General features: G+C 48.2%; 1 protein-coding gene across 1 annotated transcript; it reads left to right on the forward strand.

The window, feature by feature from the left end:
- Positions 1-37: 37 nt before the first annotated feature.
- Positions 38-4101, forward strand: BLOC1S3 (biogenesis of lysosomal organelles complex 1 subunit 3). The gene is made up of 2 exons (XM_068527538.1): positions 38-196; positions 673-4101. The coding sequence occupies exon 2, from the start codon at positions 681-683 to the stop codon at positions 1281-1283; it is 603 nt and encodes a 200-aa protein (XP_068383639.1). The 5' UTR covers positions 38-196; positions 673-680; the 3' UTR covers positions 1284-4101.
- The last annotated feature ends 13282 nt before the right edge of the window (positions 4102-17383 follow it).

Consider the following 17383-nt stretch of genomic DNA (forward strand, 5'->3'; position numbering starts at 1 on the left):
CCCACCCCCCACCCCCCCCAAAAGCTGGTCCTGAGGGCTTGCTTCCTGGTTGGTAGGCGAGCGGTCCAGGTGATTGGCCGACACCCTCCCAACCTGCTCCCCTGTTGGTTGGGGCTGCCGCCTTCTCCTCTCTCGGTAAAGATTCTGCACTTCGGCTAGGTAGCGGATCCCGTCGGCTGGGCGCTCCGGTGACTCGGTACGGTCTGCGGTGATAGCGCTCCCTACCCCGCCCTTAGTGCACCCTTCCCAGAGTCCAGTTGGGCTGTTACCCTTTCTGTGACCCAGGCACTGGTACCTGAACGGCTCAGGAGCCCGTGTGCTTCCGAATCTGACAAGCCTTGGAGGACGGTGGGGGGTGTGGCCTCTGCTAGGAGGCAAAATCGGAAAGAGCTTAGTTTGGGACTCCGGGTACTCGTGCCTCAGCCTTGATCGAGCTGGTGGTCCTCAGTTTTCCCCTCAGTACACTGAGGAGGCTGGGGTCCAGTAGCCCCCGTCATCATCATCATCAGGGATGATGATGCAGAAAAGGAAACTGAGGCCCAGGCAGGGGAAGCAGATGGCCCCAAATTGCTAAGGTAGTCAGTGGAGGGGCTGAGAATCCAGAACTTGCGCCTTTTAACCACGGCAGGGCGCCCGCCTCTCATAGCATCCCTTCGCGCGTCTTCTCCCTAGCTCGCGCCATGGCGTCCCAGAGTCGTCGGCGGAGGCCGCTGCGGAGGCCTGAGACGGTGGTGCCGGGGGAGGCGGCCGAGACGGACTCGGAGCTCTCTGCGTCCTCGTCGGAGGAGGAGGAGCTGTACCTGGGCCCGTCGGGCCCGACGCGCGGCCGCCCCACGGGACTGCGGGTGGCCGGGGAGGCCGCGGAGACCGACTCGGACTCGGAGCCGGAGCCGAAGGCCGCTCCGAGGGATCTGCCTCCGCTCGTGGTGCAGCGGGAGACTGCCGGGGAGGCCTGGGGAGAGGAGGAGGCCCCGGCGCCCGCCCCCGCGCGTTCGCTGCTGCAGCTCCGGCTGGCTGAGAGCCAGGCGCGGCTGGACCACGACGTAGCGGCCGCGGTGAGCGGCGTGTACCGCCGCGCGGGCCGTGACGTGGCCGCCCTGGCCGGTAGGCTGGCGGCTGCCCAGGCGGCGGGATTGGCAGCGGCCCACAGCGTGCGCCTGGCGCGGGGGGACCTCTGCGCGCTGGCCGAGCGCCTGGACATCGTGGCCGGCTGCCGCCTGCTGCCCGACATCCGCGGCGTGCCGGGCACCGAGCCCGAACAAGACCCGGGACCGCGAGCCTAGCCGTGACCCCCTCTCCCGCCTGACTGAGCCCTGGGGGTAGGCCTTGCGGCCTCTGGGACCTGGCTCTGTGCCCTGTTTAGCCACCCACCCATCTTGCTGTCACCCCCAGGGATAACTCCGCCCCCTGTATAATGCTCTGTGTGTGTGTGTGTGTGTGTGTGTGTGTGTGTGTGTGTGTGTGGAGGGGGGGAGGGTGGGGGGGTTAATGCTGTGCAGCCCTGCCAGGCCCTAGCATCTGGTTCCTCCCCCTGGTCCTGGCCCTTGCTTCCTGGTTCAGAGCTTGTGTGTGTCTGAAGCTTGGCTCAAACTCCTGGGTAACTAGCTACTCCTTAACCTGTCTCCATCTTAGCGGTTCACAGAGCCTCACCTTTCCTGTCTGCCTGCCTTCCTCAGTTTGTTTTCTGTTCACAGGGGCTGGTCCTGCTTCTGGCGCAGATTCCCTGATGTCTCTGGTCCTAGTCCCACTTCTGGAATTTTGCCCTCTAATCTGGACCCTTTTTCTGCTCCCCAGGCTTGGCTCTGATTCCATCTCCTCCTTCTAGGCCTTGCTCTTCCACCTCCTGGCTCCTTCTCCTTGGGCTTAGCTCCACCCCCTTGGCCTGATCTTGTTTCCTGGGTCCAGCTGTACCCTTAGGTTTGGTTCTGCTTCTTTTTGCTTCTCCCATCTTGTTTAAACTACCTACTTAATTATGGGCTCCAGGGACCCCCTATGGTTTTCTTCATCAGGTCCAAGATGAGACCCCCTCCTGACCCGAGGAGGTCCCCCTCCCAGCTCCCCAGGCCCGAGGTGGCATCTCCTCCAGGCCCAAGTTGGTGTGTCCTTCCCACCTTCCAGGCCAAGATCACGCCTTCTGCCCAAGTTCCAGGTACAGGATGGGCCTCCTCCTGACTCTCCAGGCTGAGAGTGCCCCCAGCAGGCACTTAGGGCCCAATACAGACTTGCCCTGGAACTTTGGGCACAATATGACACCACTTTGCCGATAAGGACCACATGTGTTTTGTTTGGTCACCGTGTTGTTCCCTGGATGCTAAAAGGGCTTGGCTGTCTGGCTTGTCTCAGGGCCTGGGCTTAGCTCCTTCTTTCTGCGCCTCACCTGGTCCCTTTTCTCCCAGCCCCAGTCCCTCAGTCCCATTCACATTTATTCCCCTCTCCTGCTCTTACCCCCTCAACCTGAGCTGAGATCTGGGCCCCCAGGATGGAGAAGTGGGGAAGAACGCTCTATGGCAGACTCATTAAAACTCAAGACATTTATTGATATGGTCAGTTCCTCTTATCTCCCCATCTAAGCTGGGGGCGGGTAGGTTGGTGATTTTGCTGAGAATGTGGGTCCCAAGAAAGGGAACCTTCACGCCTGGCCTATTGAAGGTGAGCCTGTGGCCGGGCAATCAGGGCTCCTAGTTTTTTGCCCTGGTTCTGCACTTATTTGTATTTCGTTAATCCACCACACGTTTACTGAGCTCCTGTTCTTTGCCTGTCCTGAGCTGGGCACTGGGGGTGCCCCACAGGCTGGGCCCTTGCAGAGCTCACAGTCCAATGGGGGAGACAGCCATTAAAATATTCTCGCAAATAAGTGCATAATTTTAATAATTGTAATTGATACTCCAACTATAATTTTTCTGGCATTGTGATTAATGCCGTAAAGAAATATAGGAGCTTTGTGAGGGTATAACTGAGGTCTGTCTGACCTTGTTTGCGGGGAGGTCAGATAGCTTCCCTGAGGAAGTGATGAGTGAGTTTGAGCCAAGCCCTGAAGGTGTAAAAAAGGTGAAACAGGTCGGGCAGAAAAGAGTTGCAATCAGCGGGAATAGCATATGCAAAGGCCCTGAGTCAGAAGGGGGCAGAGCCTATTTAATAACAGAAGAGGGTGATATCTTCTATTCTCCACCTCGAGTGGAGAGAGCAGGGGAGATGGGGGTGGTGAGGGTGGTGAATGCTGTGCTAGCAGGGGCCAGACGAAGCTGAGCTTTTAAACCAGGTAAAGATTCTTGGTCTTTATTGAACAGCCAGTAAACAGAGAATGATGCCATCTGATGAATGTGTTTTGTGAAGGAGACTCTGAGACTGGTGCTTCTGCAGTGTGGTTGCCTCTGAAAAATACCCAGAAATACTGGTTTAAAAAATCAAACTTCCTTTTAAAGGTACAGCTGAGCTCAGAGAGAACATGAGAAATCTCCTGGGCCCAAGTTCATTTCTGCTGCACAGCAAAGGGATTTAGTTCTACTCACGTGTATATATATACATATATACATATATATATATATATATATGTATATATGTATATATATATATATATAGTCTCTTTCATATTCTTCTTCATTATGGTTTGTTACAGGCTATTGAATATAGTTCCCTGTGCTATCCAGTAAGACCTTGTTGCTTATACATTCTGTATATAATAGTTTGCATCTGCTAATCCCAAACTCCCAATCCTTCCTTCCCCTCCTCCTTGGCAACCACAAGTCTGTTCTCTATGTCTGTGAGTCTATTTCTGTTCTGTAAATAAGTTCATTTGTGTCATATTTTAGATTCCACATATAAGTGATATCATATGATTTTGTCTTTCTCTGAGTTACTTCACTTAGTATGCTAGTCTCTAGGTCCATCCATGTTGCTGCAAATGGCATTATTTCATTCTTTTTTATGGCTGAGTAATATTCCATTGTGTGTGTATACCACATCTTCTTTATCCATTCATCTGTTGATGGATATTTAGGTTGCTTCCATGTCTTGGCTATTGCAAATAGTGCTGCTATGAACATAGGGGTGCATGTATCTTTTCGAATTATAGTTTTGTCTGAATATATGCCCAGGAGTGGGATTGCTGGATCATATAAAGCCTTGGATTTTAACAGCTGCTGGACCTTGGGCCAAGCCCTTATTAGGGAAGCAGAGGCCCTAGCATAAAACTTAGTCCCTTGAAGGGCTATATCTTGAATGAAAGAATGTGGTAGAAAAAAATCTGATTGATGCCATTGAGGCATACCTAGGAAACTTGTCCCTTTTGGCTTAGGCTCTGGGTGGAGGGAATTTTTCCTCAGGGAATTCATAACCACAGGCTTTTCTTCAGGCCTGATTGGGGTTTGGGTATACCCTTACGGAGCAGTTCAGGAAACCCCAAGCACAGAAATAAACTGAAAGTAGGCTCTGGCCAAAGCCAGGGAAAACACCCTCAACCAGCCTCACGGAGAATTACAGCAGACTAATATAGACCAAACCTAAGTTCCTAGTTGAAAACTGCAAAGTGGGACTTCCCTGGTGGTGCAGTGGTTAAGAATCCGCCTGCCAATGCAAGGGACACTGGTTTGAGCCCTGGTCCGGGAAGATCCCACATGCTGCGGAGCAACTAACCCGTGCGCCACAACTACTGAGCCTGCTTTCCTAGAGCCTGTGAGCCACAACTACTGAGCCCATGCGCCGCAACTACTGAAGCCTGTGCACTCTAGGGCCCACGTGCCGCAACTACTAAGCCCGCATGTTGCAACTACTGAAGCCCACGTGCCTAGAGCCCGGGCCCAGCAACAAGAGAAGCCACTGTAATGAGAAGCCCTTGCACTGCAATGAAGTGTAGCCCCCGCTCGCCACAACTAGAGAAAGCCCACATTGCGGCAACAAAGACCCAACACAGCCAAAATAAAATAATTAATCAAAAAAAAAAGAAAACTGCAAAACATACCAGATGATAAAGTGATGAACCAGTATGGGCTGCTGGTTCCCTTCCCCAAATTTAACCTTGGAGAAACTGGAAAAAAGAAAGAAATCTGGATCCGAGGAATAACAAAATGTTGAGAAGTCCTCAGGGACAAAGAGGTGATCTGACATAGTATTCTGCTTCTTATTTCTTTGTAACAAATGACCAAAAATTTAGTGGCTTGCAACAGTTGTTTTATTATGCCCACAGATTCTGTGGATCAGGAATTCCAGCAAGCCTCAGCTGGAAGATTCTTTGGTTCCTTGTAGTAATGACTGAGGTCACTCAGGTATTCAGCTGGCAAGTGGGTTGGCACAGAGGGTCCCAGTGACTTCACCCAGGTGGCTGACTACAATGACTCAGAGATTAGGATTGCTGCCTGGAGTGTCTCTATGTGGCCTTGAGCTTCCTTCTAACATGGCAGCCCCAAAGTAATCAGATTCCTTACATGGTAGCTCAGCACTCCAAATATATTTCAGTAGACAAAGTAGAAGCCCTTGGGTGTCATGCATGATCACTTCTGCTGTGTTCTATCAGTTATTAGCAAGTCACTAGGTCCAGCCAAGCTTCAAAGGAGGGGGTGGAGGGGAAGGAGACATAGACCTTTGATGAACGAGAGTATCAGAATTTGTGGATCTATTTTGAAACCAGTACAGTTAGATGGGGCAGTGGGTTGTGGAAGAGTCGTTGACTTTTTTGGTCCCTCTCTTTCAATGTTGCCTTGGGTAAATGATTGCCTGAGACATAAGACCATCAGCCACTCAGACCCTCTGGGGAGGGTGAGGTCACATCAGGGGTGCTCCAGATTCCTATTTTATTTAATGGGTTATAACATATTACTCTCATTATTTTGATGCTCAAATTGTGTCCAGTTTGGCCAGCAGGACCCCTTTCGAGCTGGCTTCTGTGTCCTATTGACATTTCTTCACCATTCTTTGAATACTTTCTTGCTCTCAGGCACCAAATGATCTAGGCACATCTTGTTTTTTTCTCTGCCTCAGCCTTGAAACCATCCATCTCTGCAAGGGTCCCTGGTTCCTTTTTAGTGGGAAATGGTGTTTAGAAGCCAAGATGTGGGTGCTGGGTGTGCTCATTGCTAATGAGGTGTTGCTACTCCCAGGCCCTCTCAATGCACAGACCTAGAAGAAAAACACAAGGCAAAAAACAAAATAACTATCTAATTCCTATACCATACACACATTTTAAAATAGACTTTATTTTTATAGTAGTTCACAGCAAAAGTGAGTAGAAAGTACGGAGAAGTCCCATATGCCCCCAACCCTAACCCTCACAGCCTCCCCTGCTATCAGTATCCCACACATCTATTGTACATTTGTTACAATCGATAAACCTACATCAGCATCATTACCACCCAAAGTCTGTAGATTATATTAGAGTTCACTCTTGTACATTCTTTAGGTTTGGACAAATGTATAAATGACATGTATCTACCAGTAGAGTGTCTATACAGAATAGCTTCCCCGCCCTAAAAATCCTCTGCACTCTGCCTATTCATCCCTCCCTTCCCCCAACCCCTGGCAGCCAATGATTTTTTTAATGTCTCTACAATTTTGCCTTTTCCGGAATATCATATAGTTGGAATCATACAGTATGTAGCCTTTTCAGGTTGGCTTCTTTTGCTTAGCAATATGCATTTACGTTTCCTCCATATCTTTTCACGGCTTAATAGCTCATATATTTTTAGCACTGAATAATAACCCATTGTCTGGATGTACCGCAGTTTATTTATCCATTCGCCTGCTGAAGGACATCTTGGCTGCCTCCAAGTTTTGGCCATTATGAATTTAAAGCTGCTCTAAACATTTGTGTGCAGGTTTTTGTGTCGATACACGTTTTCAGCTCCTTTGGATAAATACCAAGAAGCATGATTGTTGGCACACACTTTTTATCTTTCTTTCTATTCCAATCCAACATCGCTGGTTTGTTCTAGTTTTCTCTAAGAGGGACTTTTAGAGGGCAAAATCCTACAGATTTTGAAAGAACGGAAGAAGATGCAACAGCAAGAATGCTTGGAAAGATGAAAAGCACCCAGATGAGTGAAAAGATCTTAGCAGTCCTGAGAAAAATAACCTAGAAGAGAACAACAGCTGAGAACCAACCTTAAGCAGCAAAATTCCCTCAAATTGTAGGAGTTGTTTGAAACAGCTACAGTGTAAGTGGGAAGGCAAAAGTAAGACGAGTTGATTCAAAGTCTGTTTAAGAAGCGGCCAGATGCCTGTTAGCCTCTCCTAACTGCAGATGAGGCAGCCACACCTCCTGTGTTCTGGAAAAAGCCTGGGGATTCATCCTGCGCGGGCGCCGGCTGGAGGGGAAGTAAGAGGATATTTGGCCTGGAGTGGGGTATGGGGGAGATCAGTCCATTCTGAAAACAGGCAGACTGAGAGAATGAATGTACACTCTTTCTCTACCTGACGTAAAACAGAAAAACTAAGATATAGACATGTAAGCTTCCTATTAGAGTTGGCCGATGCCCTGCCTTGAGCTGGGCCAATTTACACACCTCCCCCCGCCAAACTTGCCTGTGGAAGTGCCCGCTTCCTTCCAATGGCAAATAGCGTCAGCAACGGATTTTATCTTTGCCAATCTGATAGGTGAAAAATGGTACTCAGGGTAGTTTTAAATGGCAGGAAATGAAATTAAAACCATAGTGAGACAGGCATTTTCATGCCTATCAGATTGGCAACGTTTTAAAAGTCTAACAATACCGATTGTTGGTGTGGAGGTGAAACAACAGAACATTCACACCCTGTGGGTGAGAACGGACGTTGACATGACCGCCTGGGGAGACAGCTTATCCGATAGCTGCTGATGTACCCACTGCACACCCCGGTGCGTGCTCTTTGTTGACAGAAACACTGGTAACTAAGTGCCCATTAGCAGGAGAATGAAGGTATAAGTTTTGGTATATTGATAGAGTGGAAAGCTATACAGCAATGAAACTGAATTAACTAAAGATATAAGTATAAACATGGATGAATCCCCCCAACATAACATCAGCAGACCACAGCAAGCTGCAGAAGAATACGTTCAGGATGTTATCCTTCATCTAAAGTTAAAAAATAAGCAAATGACTGGTATGGATTGCTGGGTTTGTAAACACGTGCCCTATAAGTTTAAAGGAATGTGGGAGCAATAAAAGATGCCCCAATTGCGATATTGGTTGCTTCTGGTGGGCAAGAAGAAGGCTGTTATCCAGAAGGAGTAATTAGCAGGTTTCACCTAAATTGATGACATTTTGCCCTTGAACTGGATGGTCAAGACAGGGGTGTTCATCGTTCCTTGTAACATTAGCACGTTGTAAATATTTCATAAGGCAAATGAGAAATGAGGGTAGGTGTCCCAGGCAGAGGGAACAGCAGAGATGAAGGTCCTGAGGCAGGAGGCTGGGATGCTAAGAGCAAAAAGCCAGGTGCACAGGGAGTGAAATGTGACGGAACAGTCAGCAGGGGCCAGACCAGGCTGGGGCCCCCTTAAGAACTGTGTTCCTGTCTCCTGAGAACAACAGGGAATCATGGAAAGAATTTAAGCATGTAAGTTACACGATCAGATTTGCACTTTGAAATGACTGTATCAGCTACTGGATGAAAAGCAGAGGGAAGCAAGAGTGGGAGCGGTAAGCCCAGTCAGGAGTGGTGACAAATTGAAATTATAACAGAGTGACCCCAGTTCAGGTGTTCAAAAACGGAGTCAAGCGGCCGTTGAGCATCTGGTCTCAGACACCTCTCTGCACCACTGAGAACTTGAACTTTCTTTGAACTGTGCCAGATCCGAGGACACCACCAGCTGTAGCCTTTTCCTCTCAAGTTCTCTCCTTGTAACCATGCAACCATTTTGGACCCCAACCAATCCTTACTTAACAAGCACCCTTACTGCTTGCCAGCTCCAATTATAATTCTTGAGAAACAACTCGTGTAACTAACTGTAACTTGGCAAGTTTGCTTTTATAAGCCTCCCCTATTTTGTAATCCAGCGGAAAACAATTCAAGTGCTTCTTGAATCTGTGTCTCCTGGGCTGCAGTCCAGACAAACCCCCAATAAACATCTTTTTATTTCAATCAGGTCTTTGTTTCTGAAATTTTGACTAACAGGAGGTTGGTGTAAGGATCCAGGTGAGGCACAATGCTGGCTTAGATCACCTTCCAAACCTCCAAGTACAAGGGATCTGGAGACAAGTGGTTGGAGTCAAGAACTGTCTAGGAGGTGAAATCAACAGACCTGCTTAAGGGTGATGGAGGGGAGGAGGAGGCCAAGGATGACTCCTAGCTTTCTGGCTTGAGCCCCTGAATGGATGGAGGTATAGAAAATATGGTTTCCTATTGTCACCGTATCAAATTACCACAAATTTAGTGGCTTAAAACAACATAGAAGGCTTCCCTGGTGGCGCAGTGGTTGGGAGTCTGCCTGCCAATGCAGGGGACACGGGTTCGAGCCCTGGTCCAGGAAGATCCCACACGCCGCGGAGCAACTAAACCCGTGTGCCACAACTACTGAGCCTGTGCTCTAGGGCTCGCGAGCCACAACTACTGAGCCCAAGCCACAACTACTGAAGCCCACGCACCTAGAGCCCGTGCTGTGCAACAAGAGAAGCCACCGCAATGGGAAGCCCGCGCACCACAACGAAGAGTAGCCCCCGCTCGCCGCAACTAGAGAAAGACCGTGAGCAGCAACGAAGACCCAACGCAGCCAAAAATTTAAAAAATAAAAAATTTTAAAAAGCTTTAAAACAAAAAACAACATAGATTTGGGGACTTCCCTGGTGGTCCAGTGGGTAAGACTCTGTGCTCCCAAAGCAGGGGGCCAAGGTTCGATCCCCGGTCCAGGAACTAGATCCCACGCGCCTGCCGCAACTAAGACCGGGCGCAGCCAAAATAAATAAATAAATAAAATTTTAACAACCCGATGTAGATTTATTATCTTACAGTCCTGGAGGTCAGAAGTACTAAAATCAGCGTATCAAGAGGACTTCATTCCTCCTGGAGCTCTAGGGGAGAATCCATCCCCTTGCCTTTTCCAGCTTCAGGGGGCTGCCTGCTTTCCTTGGCTCGTGGCCACTTCCTCCACCTTCAAAGAACCACAGCATCTTCAGATCTCTCTCTCTCTCTCTGCTGAGGTTGTCACATTGCCCTCTCTCTTCAGTCAAATCTCCCTTTGCCTCCCTCTTATAAGGATACTTGTGATTATATTTTGAGCCCATCTGGATAATCAGGATAATCCCCACCTCAAGATCCTTAATTTAATCACAGCTTCAAAAGTCCCTTTTGCCATGGAAGGTAACTCTCACAGGTTCCAGGGCTCAAGACCTGGAGATCACTGGAGGGCATTATTCAGCCTACCATACCCCCCTGAACCAAGGAGCTCAGTCAAGGGCACAAGCCATGCTGGGGGGGTGAGTGCCCTGTCCTTGTCAGAAGGCCTCAGGGCATCTGAACTGGCCCCAGATCTCTGCTTTGCTCTTGCTCTGGCTAAGTCCTTCCCCTGTTCTAGCCCGAGGGAAGAATGAGGGCTGGCTGAGCCAATTCACTTCCTGCTTCATGAGGTGGTGGAGCTCAGTGGTGAAAAGTGTGGCCTCTAGAGCCAGCCTGCCTGGATTCATGTCTGAGCTTTGCCACCTCTGAGCTGTGTGACTTTGGAAAAAGTGCTTAATTTCCCTGTGCATTTTCTTATTAGTATTATGGACTGACTTGTGTCTTCTCAAAATTCATGTATTGAAACCCTAATCCCCAGTACCTCAGAACGTGACCGTATTTGGAGATAGAGCTTTTAAAGAGGTGATTAGGTTAAATGAGGCCATTAGGGTGGGTCCTAATCCAATCCAGCTGATGTCCACTAAGAAGAGGAAATTTGGACACAGAACAAGGAGAAACACCAGGCACACGCAGAGGAGAGACCATGTGAGGTCACCTCGAGAAGGTGGCTGTCTGCAAGCCAGGAAGAGAGGCCTCAGAGGAAACCAAACCTGCTGACACCTTGATCTTGGACTTCCAGCCTCTGGAATTGTGAGAAAACAAATTTCTCATGCCTAAGCAACCCAGTTGGTAGAATTTTGTTATGGCAGCCCTAGAAAACTAATACATCTATTAAGTCAGGATAAGACCATTATCCATCTCCTAGGGTTGTTATAAATGTGTCAGGTCCTGAGCTTACAGATAGGGCTGTCATTTATTGTGTTCAACGTGCTAGATGTTGGGAGAGCAGCAGTGAATAAGGAAGACTGTTTGGATCGTCTATTGCTACACGACATAGCACCCTGAAACTTAGTGGCTTAATACAACAGCACTCACTTATGAGCTGTCCTGGGTTTACTGGGCTCAGCTGGGTGGTTCTGCTCCATGTGGTGACAGCTGGGGCTGCAGTCATCTGGATGCTTAACTAGACTTTATTTATTTTATTTTTGGCTGTGTTGGGTCCTTGTTGCTGCACGTGGGTTTTCTCTAGTTGCGGCAAGCGGGGGCTACTCTTCGTTGTGGTGCCCGGGCTTCTCACTGCGGTGGCTTCTCTTGTTGTGGAGCACGGGCTCTAGGCGCACAGGCTCCCGTAGTTGTGGCACGCGGGCTCAGTAGTTGTGGCTCACAGGCTCTAGAACACAGGCTCAGTAGTTGTGGTGCACGGGCTTAGTTGCTCTGCGGCATGTGGGATCTTCCTGGACCAGGGCTCGAACCCGTGTCCCCTGCATTGGCAGGCAGATTCTTAACCACTGTGCCATCAAGGAAGTCCCTTAACTAGCCTTTAAATGCCCAAAACGGCTCACTCACATGGCTCTCGGCTGGAAGTTCAGCTGGGGCCCACCTCAGTCTCCTCCTTGGGGCTCCTCCAGGTGGCACCTGGGTTTCAGGTTTCCAAGTGTATGGAAAGCAGATGATGTAGATAGTTTAAGGCCAGCCTAGGAAATTACAGTCATTTCCATCTCGTGCTAGTGGTCAAATCACAGCCAAGGCCAGATTCTAATGGGAAGGCCTCCACAGGGGCTGAGTCCCGGGGAAGGGTTCATTGACGGCTTTCTGTGGAAAGTGGCTGCCACACCAATAAAGATCGTTGCCTCACATCACATTCTAGCTCAGGGCTTTTTGACTGAAAGTTGGGCTGTGAGTTCCCTGGTGGTCTAGTGGTTAGGATTTGGTGCTTTCGCTGCTAAAAAAAAAAAAAAAGTCGGGCTGCCAGGGGTGCTCCTGCTATCCCGTGGAAGCAGGCAGGGTTCCGGGAGCTTTTCTCAGGTGCCCCACAACTTAATATTTTCCTCTCCCACTCCTCATTCTAGAAGGTGCCTTTTTAGGTGAAGGAAATTAGCGCTTATTTCATGAGGCAGTCTTTAAACTTTTTTTGGGGAAATTATTATGGGAAAATTGCAAAAGTTGTACTGAGATACCCATAGAACCCTTTACCCAGCTTCCCCTAATGTTAGCATCTCACATAACTAGAGTCCAATTATCAAAAGCAGGAAATTAACATTGGTACAAAACCAGTAACTCAATGACGGACCTTATTTGAATTTTAGCAGTTTTCCCTTTAATGTCCTTTTTTCTGTTCCAGAAACCAATCCAGGATCCAACATTGCATTTAGTGGTTCTTCCTCCTGAGTGTCCCCCAATCACTCCTTATCTTTCCATGGCCTTGGCACTTTTTTTTTTTTGACGTGGACCATTTTTAAAGTCTTGATTGAATTTGTTACAATATTGCTTCTGCTTTATGTTTCGGTTTTTTTGGCAGCGAGGCATGTGGGATCTTAGCTCCCCAACCAGGGATTGAACCCACACCCCCTGCATTGGAAGGCAAAGTCTTAACCACTGGACCACCAGGGAAGTCCCAACCTTGGCACTTTTAAAGGATATCGATCAGTTATTTTGTGGAACATCCCTCAGTTTGGGTTTGTCTGAGGTTCCTTCATGATTATATTGACAATGTGCATTTTTGTCAAGAATAACCCAAAAGTGATGTTTTGCTCCTTGGTGTGTTATATTGAGGGTGCATGATGTAGCTATGTCTTATTATAGGTGTTATTAATCTTTTTTTAAAAATTATTATTATTATTATTATTTTTTATGGCTGTGTTGGGTCTTAGTTTCTGTGCGAGGGCTTTCTCTAGTTGTGGCAAGTGGGGGCCACTCTTCATCGCGGTGCGCGGGCCTCTCACTGTCGGGGCCTCTCTTGTTGCGGAGCGCAGGCTCCAGACACGCAGGCTCAGTAATTGTGACTCACGGGCCCAGTTGCTCCGCGGCATGTGGGATCTTCCCAGACCAGGGCTCAGAACCCGTGTCCCCTGCATTGGCAGGCAGATTCTTAACCACTGCGCCACCAGGGAAGCCTGGTGATATTAATCTCGATTACTTGGTTAAGGTGGTGTCTGCTGGGTTTCTTCAGTTTGAGATTACTATTTTTCCATTGTAATTGACAAATGTCTTGGGGGAGATACTTTGAGACTATGCAAATATCCTGTTTCTCCTCAAACTTTTGCCCACTAATTTTAGCATCCATCAGTAGCTCTTGCCTGCAACAATTTTGATCAGGCAGTCTTTTAAATCTCTTTTTTTTTTGTGTGGCATAAATTATGTGTGTGTTGGGGAGGTTGGGGAATCTGACACTACTGTAGCGGAGGAGGGACTTCCTTCTACCCTCTTAGGTTCAGTGGCCGGGTCTGTGAACTAAACTGACAACAGGCAGATTAACAAGAGAAAAGTCATACAGATTTATTAATTTTCAATTTTATGTGCACAGGGGTATCATACAAAAAAAGAAGTGAGTACCCTCCCCCAAGACAGTGAAATCTGAGAGTTTACATACCATCTTAATAGGGGAAAGGGAGGGGAAGAGACGTCACATATGGGAGAGAAAGTGATTTTTACAGAAGATAAATGGGCCCTTAGGAGAACAGATGGGAGAAATGAGAGTTTGTGTCAATGTTTGTCTAGATTTGGTGCCAACTTCTAGTCTCCTCCCCTGGGATAAGAGTCAATCTTCCCTGGTTGATGAAATTCCCAGAGAGGCAATTTATGACAACTCCATTTTTTTTGAAGAGGATCTAATTTTAGGTATAGGAAGTTCAGAGAAAGCCTCTGCATTTGTTGATTCTCAAATGTCTTCACCTCAAAACAGTTCTTATGCAAATATGGCATATTTTGATCTCCTAAATTTCCCTCATCTGAAGCTTTGTCCGAAGAGTCACATGTTAAAAGTTGAGTGGTTGGCTGTGGAGAGAAGATTCAGGTTAGCAGTTGAGTGGCAAGAGGTCTGCAAAGTGAGATACAAACATAGATTAGAATGAGAATAAACAAACAGCAGAGAAGAAATCTAGGAATGTTTCCCCACATCCCAGTAAACCAGCCTCCCAATCTGGGGAATAGGTCAGTCCGATAAAATGGCTGAGGCTCATTTAATTGATGGAGAGTGTTTATCTTCTTTCTCTCTTTCTTTTTTATTTTTTGGCCACGCAGTGCAACATGCGGGATCTTAGTTTCCCAACCAGAGATCAAACCCGCGCCCCCTGCAGTGGAAGCCCGGAGTCTTAACCACTGGACCGCCAAGTAAGTCCGCTATATTTTCTCTCTTTTTTAAAAAAAATTTTATTATTATTATTATTATTATTATTATTATTATTATAATTGGCTGCGTCAGGTCTTTAGTTGTGGCACGCGGAATCTTCATTGCTGCATGTGGGATCTTTTGCGGCATGCGGGCTTCTCTCTAGTTGTGGCGTGCGGGTTTTCTCTCTCTAGTTGTGGTGCACGGGCTCTGTAGTTTGCGGCACGTGGGGCTCTCTAGTTGAGGTGTGCCGGCTCAGTAGTTGTGGCGCGCGGGCTTAGATGCCCCGCAGCATGTGGGATCTTAGTTCCCCCAACAGGGATCAAACCCCTGCCCCCTGCAATGGAAGCGCGGAGTCTTAACCATTGGGCCGCCAGGGAAGTCCCTTATCTTCTCTTTTAAAAGGTGTAAACTAGACACTGTTTGTCCTGTCGGATTCACATAAAGGCAGCATTTTCTGCCAATGATTTCGCAAGCTCCTCCTTGCTTGCAGTCAGTGTACCCAGGGTGGGACAATTTGGGGATACAACAGAGGCTAAACTATTACCTTCTGATTGGAGCACTTGCAATGTCTGCATATGCTATGGAACTCCTGTTCTAGGACCACGGAAGATTTAGGATTGCCTTTTCCAACTCGTAAGTCCCCAAAGTTGGAAATAAGACTCTCACCACTGAAACTATCCCAGCCATACACAGGTGGATTTTCTATGTCTTGTCGTCTTTATGAACGAAGGAACACACATCTGTAATTTGCTGGCATTTAAGGTGGACAGCCTGGTGACAGAGGGAACCCGGTATCCAAGTCACACTGTCCTGACCATTTAGTTACGAAGATACCTTATCACCACAGGAGAGAAAAAGGTCGGTGTGGTTCACCAACAGGGTCAGAGTAAAACCTACAGTTTCCTAGAATCGGGGAGGTTCACAACCTTTGTCCTTTGGTCATATCACCACCTGGACACCTCCATTCTCCACGTGCTTCTGTCCACTTGCAAGATTGTTACCAGACCAGGTTCATCTGCCCAACACACAGCAAGCCAAACGCGGAGGTGCCAAGGTTTGCAGCACAGAAGGGGTTATTCTCCTCCCAAGGCAGCCAAGCGAGCAGATGGGGAGAGCAGATCTCAAATCCGCCTCCCCAAAGGCGAGGGGCTCGGGATATTTATGCGCCAAAGAAGCAGGGCGGTCTTAGGCGGGGGAAAGGTGATGGGAGGGAGGGAGAAGGTGAGGTAATCGGTGTTCTGCGCAGGCGTTTCTAAGTTACGTTCTTCTTCATGGGATGCAAGAGCAAATTGGGGGGAATTTGGGGCTGTGATGTCAGAAGGTCACCCATCCAACAAGCAAGGCTGTTCTGTGCAGACTCCCATCAGCCGTGTTGGTTGCATCCGGCTTCAGCCAGTTTTGTTGTATTACAAGCAGAGGGGTTTATAACAAGCTATTCCCTTAGCTACTGTTCTGTTAGACAAGCTCTAGACTTTCTGTTAGTCACCAGTTTCTGTTATGGGCTTTTAAACCCTATGCTTCATGGTTTTAAGAGCAGGACAGGTTGCAAAATATCCGATCTGGGAGGCCAGCGGTCCAGCTTTGGCAGCTGTAAGGCTTGGCTTTGTCACCTGACCAAGTTAGTCAGTGCAGATTTGGGGTTTCCCCATAGATAACTGGTGGTGTCAGGCAGCCTGATTGTGGGAACAGCTGAGCTCCTCCGGGTCGTTCATGGGTGGCCTGTGAACCAGCGGACACTTTTGGTGATCTCACAGTTTTTGTCACTAGGGTTAGTGCTAGAAACACGTACGCCCTCTGTGAGTGGTTTGAGGACGTTGCCTCTAGAATCAAACCACAGGGTTTGGTTGCCATATTACCCTGATAGGACACCTCTGGTCCAGCATCATGCCTGTTTACACAGCAAAGGGACAAGTTCATTTCCAATGATTTTTAAAATTTTTTTAATTTATTTTTGGTTGCATTGGGTTTTCATTGCTGCACGTGGGCTTTTCTCTAGTTGCAGCGAGCAGGGGCTATTCTTTGTTGTGGTGCGTGGGCTTCTCATTGCGGTGGCTTCTCTTGTTGCAGAGCATGGGCTCTAGGCACGTGGGCTTCAGTAGTTGTGGCACACAGACTCAGCAGCTGTGGCTCGCGGGCTCTAGAGTGCAGGCTCAGTAGTTGCGGCACACGGGCTTAGTTGCTCCGCGGCATGTGGGATCTTCCCAGACCAGTGATCGAACCCGCGTCCCCTGCATTGGCAGGTGAATTCTCAACCACCACACCACCAGGGAAGTCCCTTTTCCAATGTTTTTACCCGAGCAAGAGATAGACCTTGAGCTGCCATAGAGGGATTTCCGAGCCCAACGAACTCACCAGAGAGGGAGATGGAGGTGGGGTTTTTTGGGGTCATGGATACCATATCCTTTCGTTCATCCATCTTCCATAGTTAGTTCATCAGGTGCTCATATTGGCAGAATGGAAACTGGGTCAGGTTCCTTTTCTCGACTAGATTTTTTTTTTTTTTTTTTTTTGGCCACACTGCGCGGCATGCGGAATCTTAGTTCCCTGACCAGGATCCAACCCATGCCCCCTGCAGTGGAAGCACAAAGTCTTAACCACTGGACCACCAGGAAAGTCCCTCTTGACTAGATTATGACATAACCAGCAATCAGATTGATTCATTAACATGGCCATGATTTGGAAGATGGGTGCACGGGGCTGCTAGTTTGTCCTTGACCTATGGAAAAAACAGTCGGAGTGGATAGCAGTAAGATACAGTTTGAAAGAGCCCATGATGCATGAACAGAGACAGAATAGGACCGATCGAGGCAAGCCACTTCCCATCAGCCTTTCAATAAATGGGAGAAAAGGAGAAACTTCCGTTTAAAAAAGTCA

The sequence above is a fragment of the Eschrichtius robustus genome, chromosome 19 (assembly GCF_028021215.1).
Source record: "Eschrichtius robustus isolate mEscRob2 chromosome 19, mEscRob2.pri, whole genome shotgun sequence".
NCBI classification, from domain to species: domain Eukaryota; kingdom Metazoa; phylum Chordata; class Mammalia; order Artiodactyla; family Eschrichtiidae; genus Eschrichtius; species Eschrichtius robustus.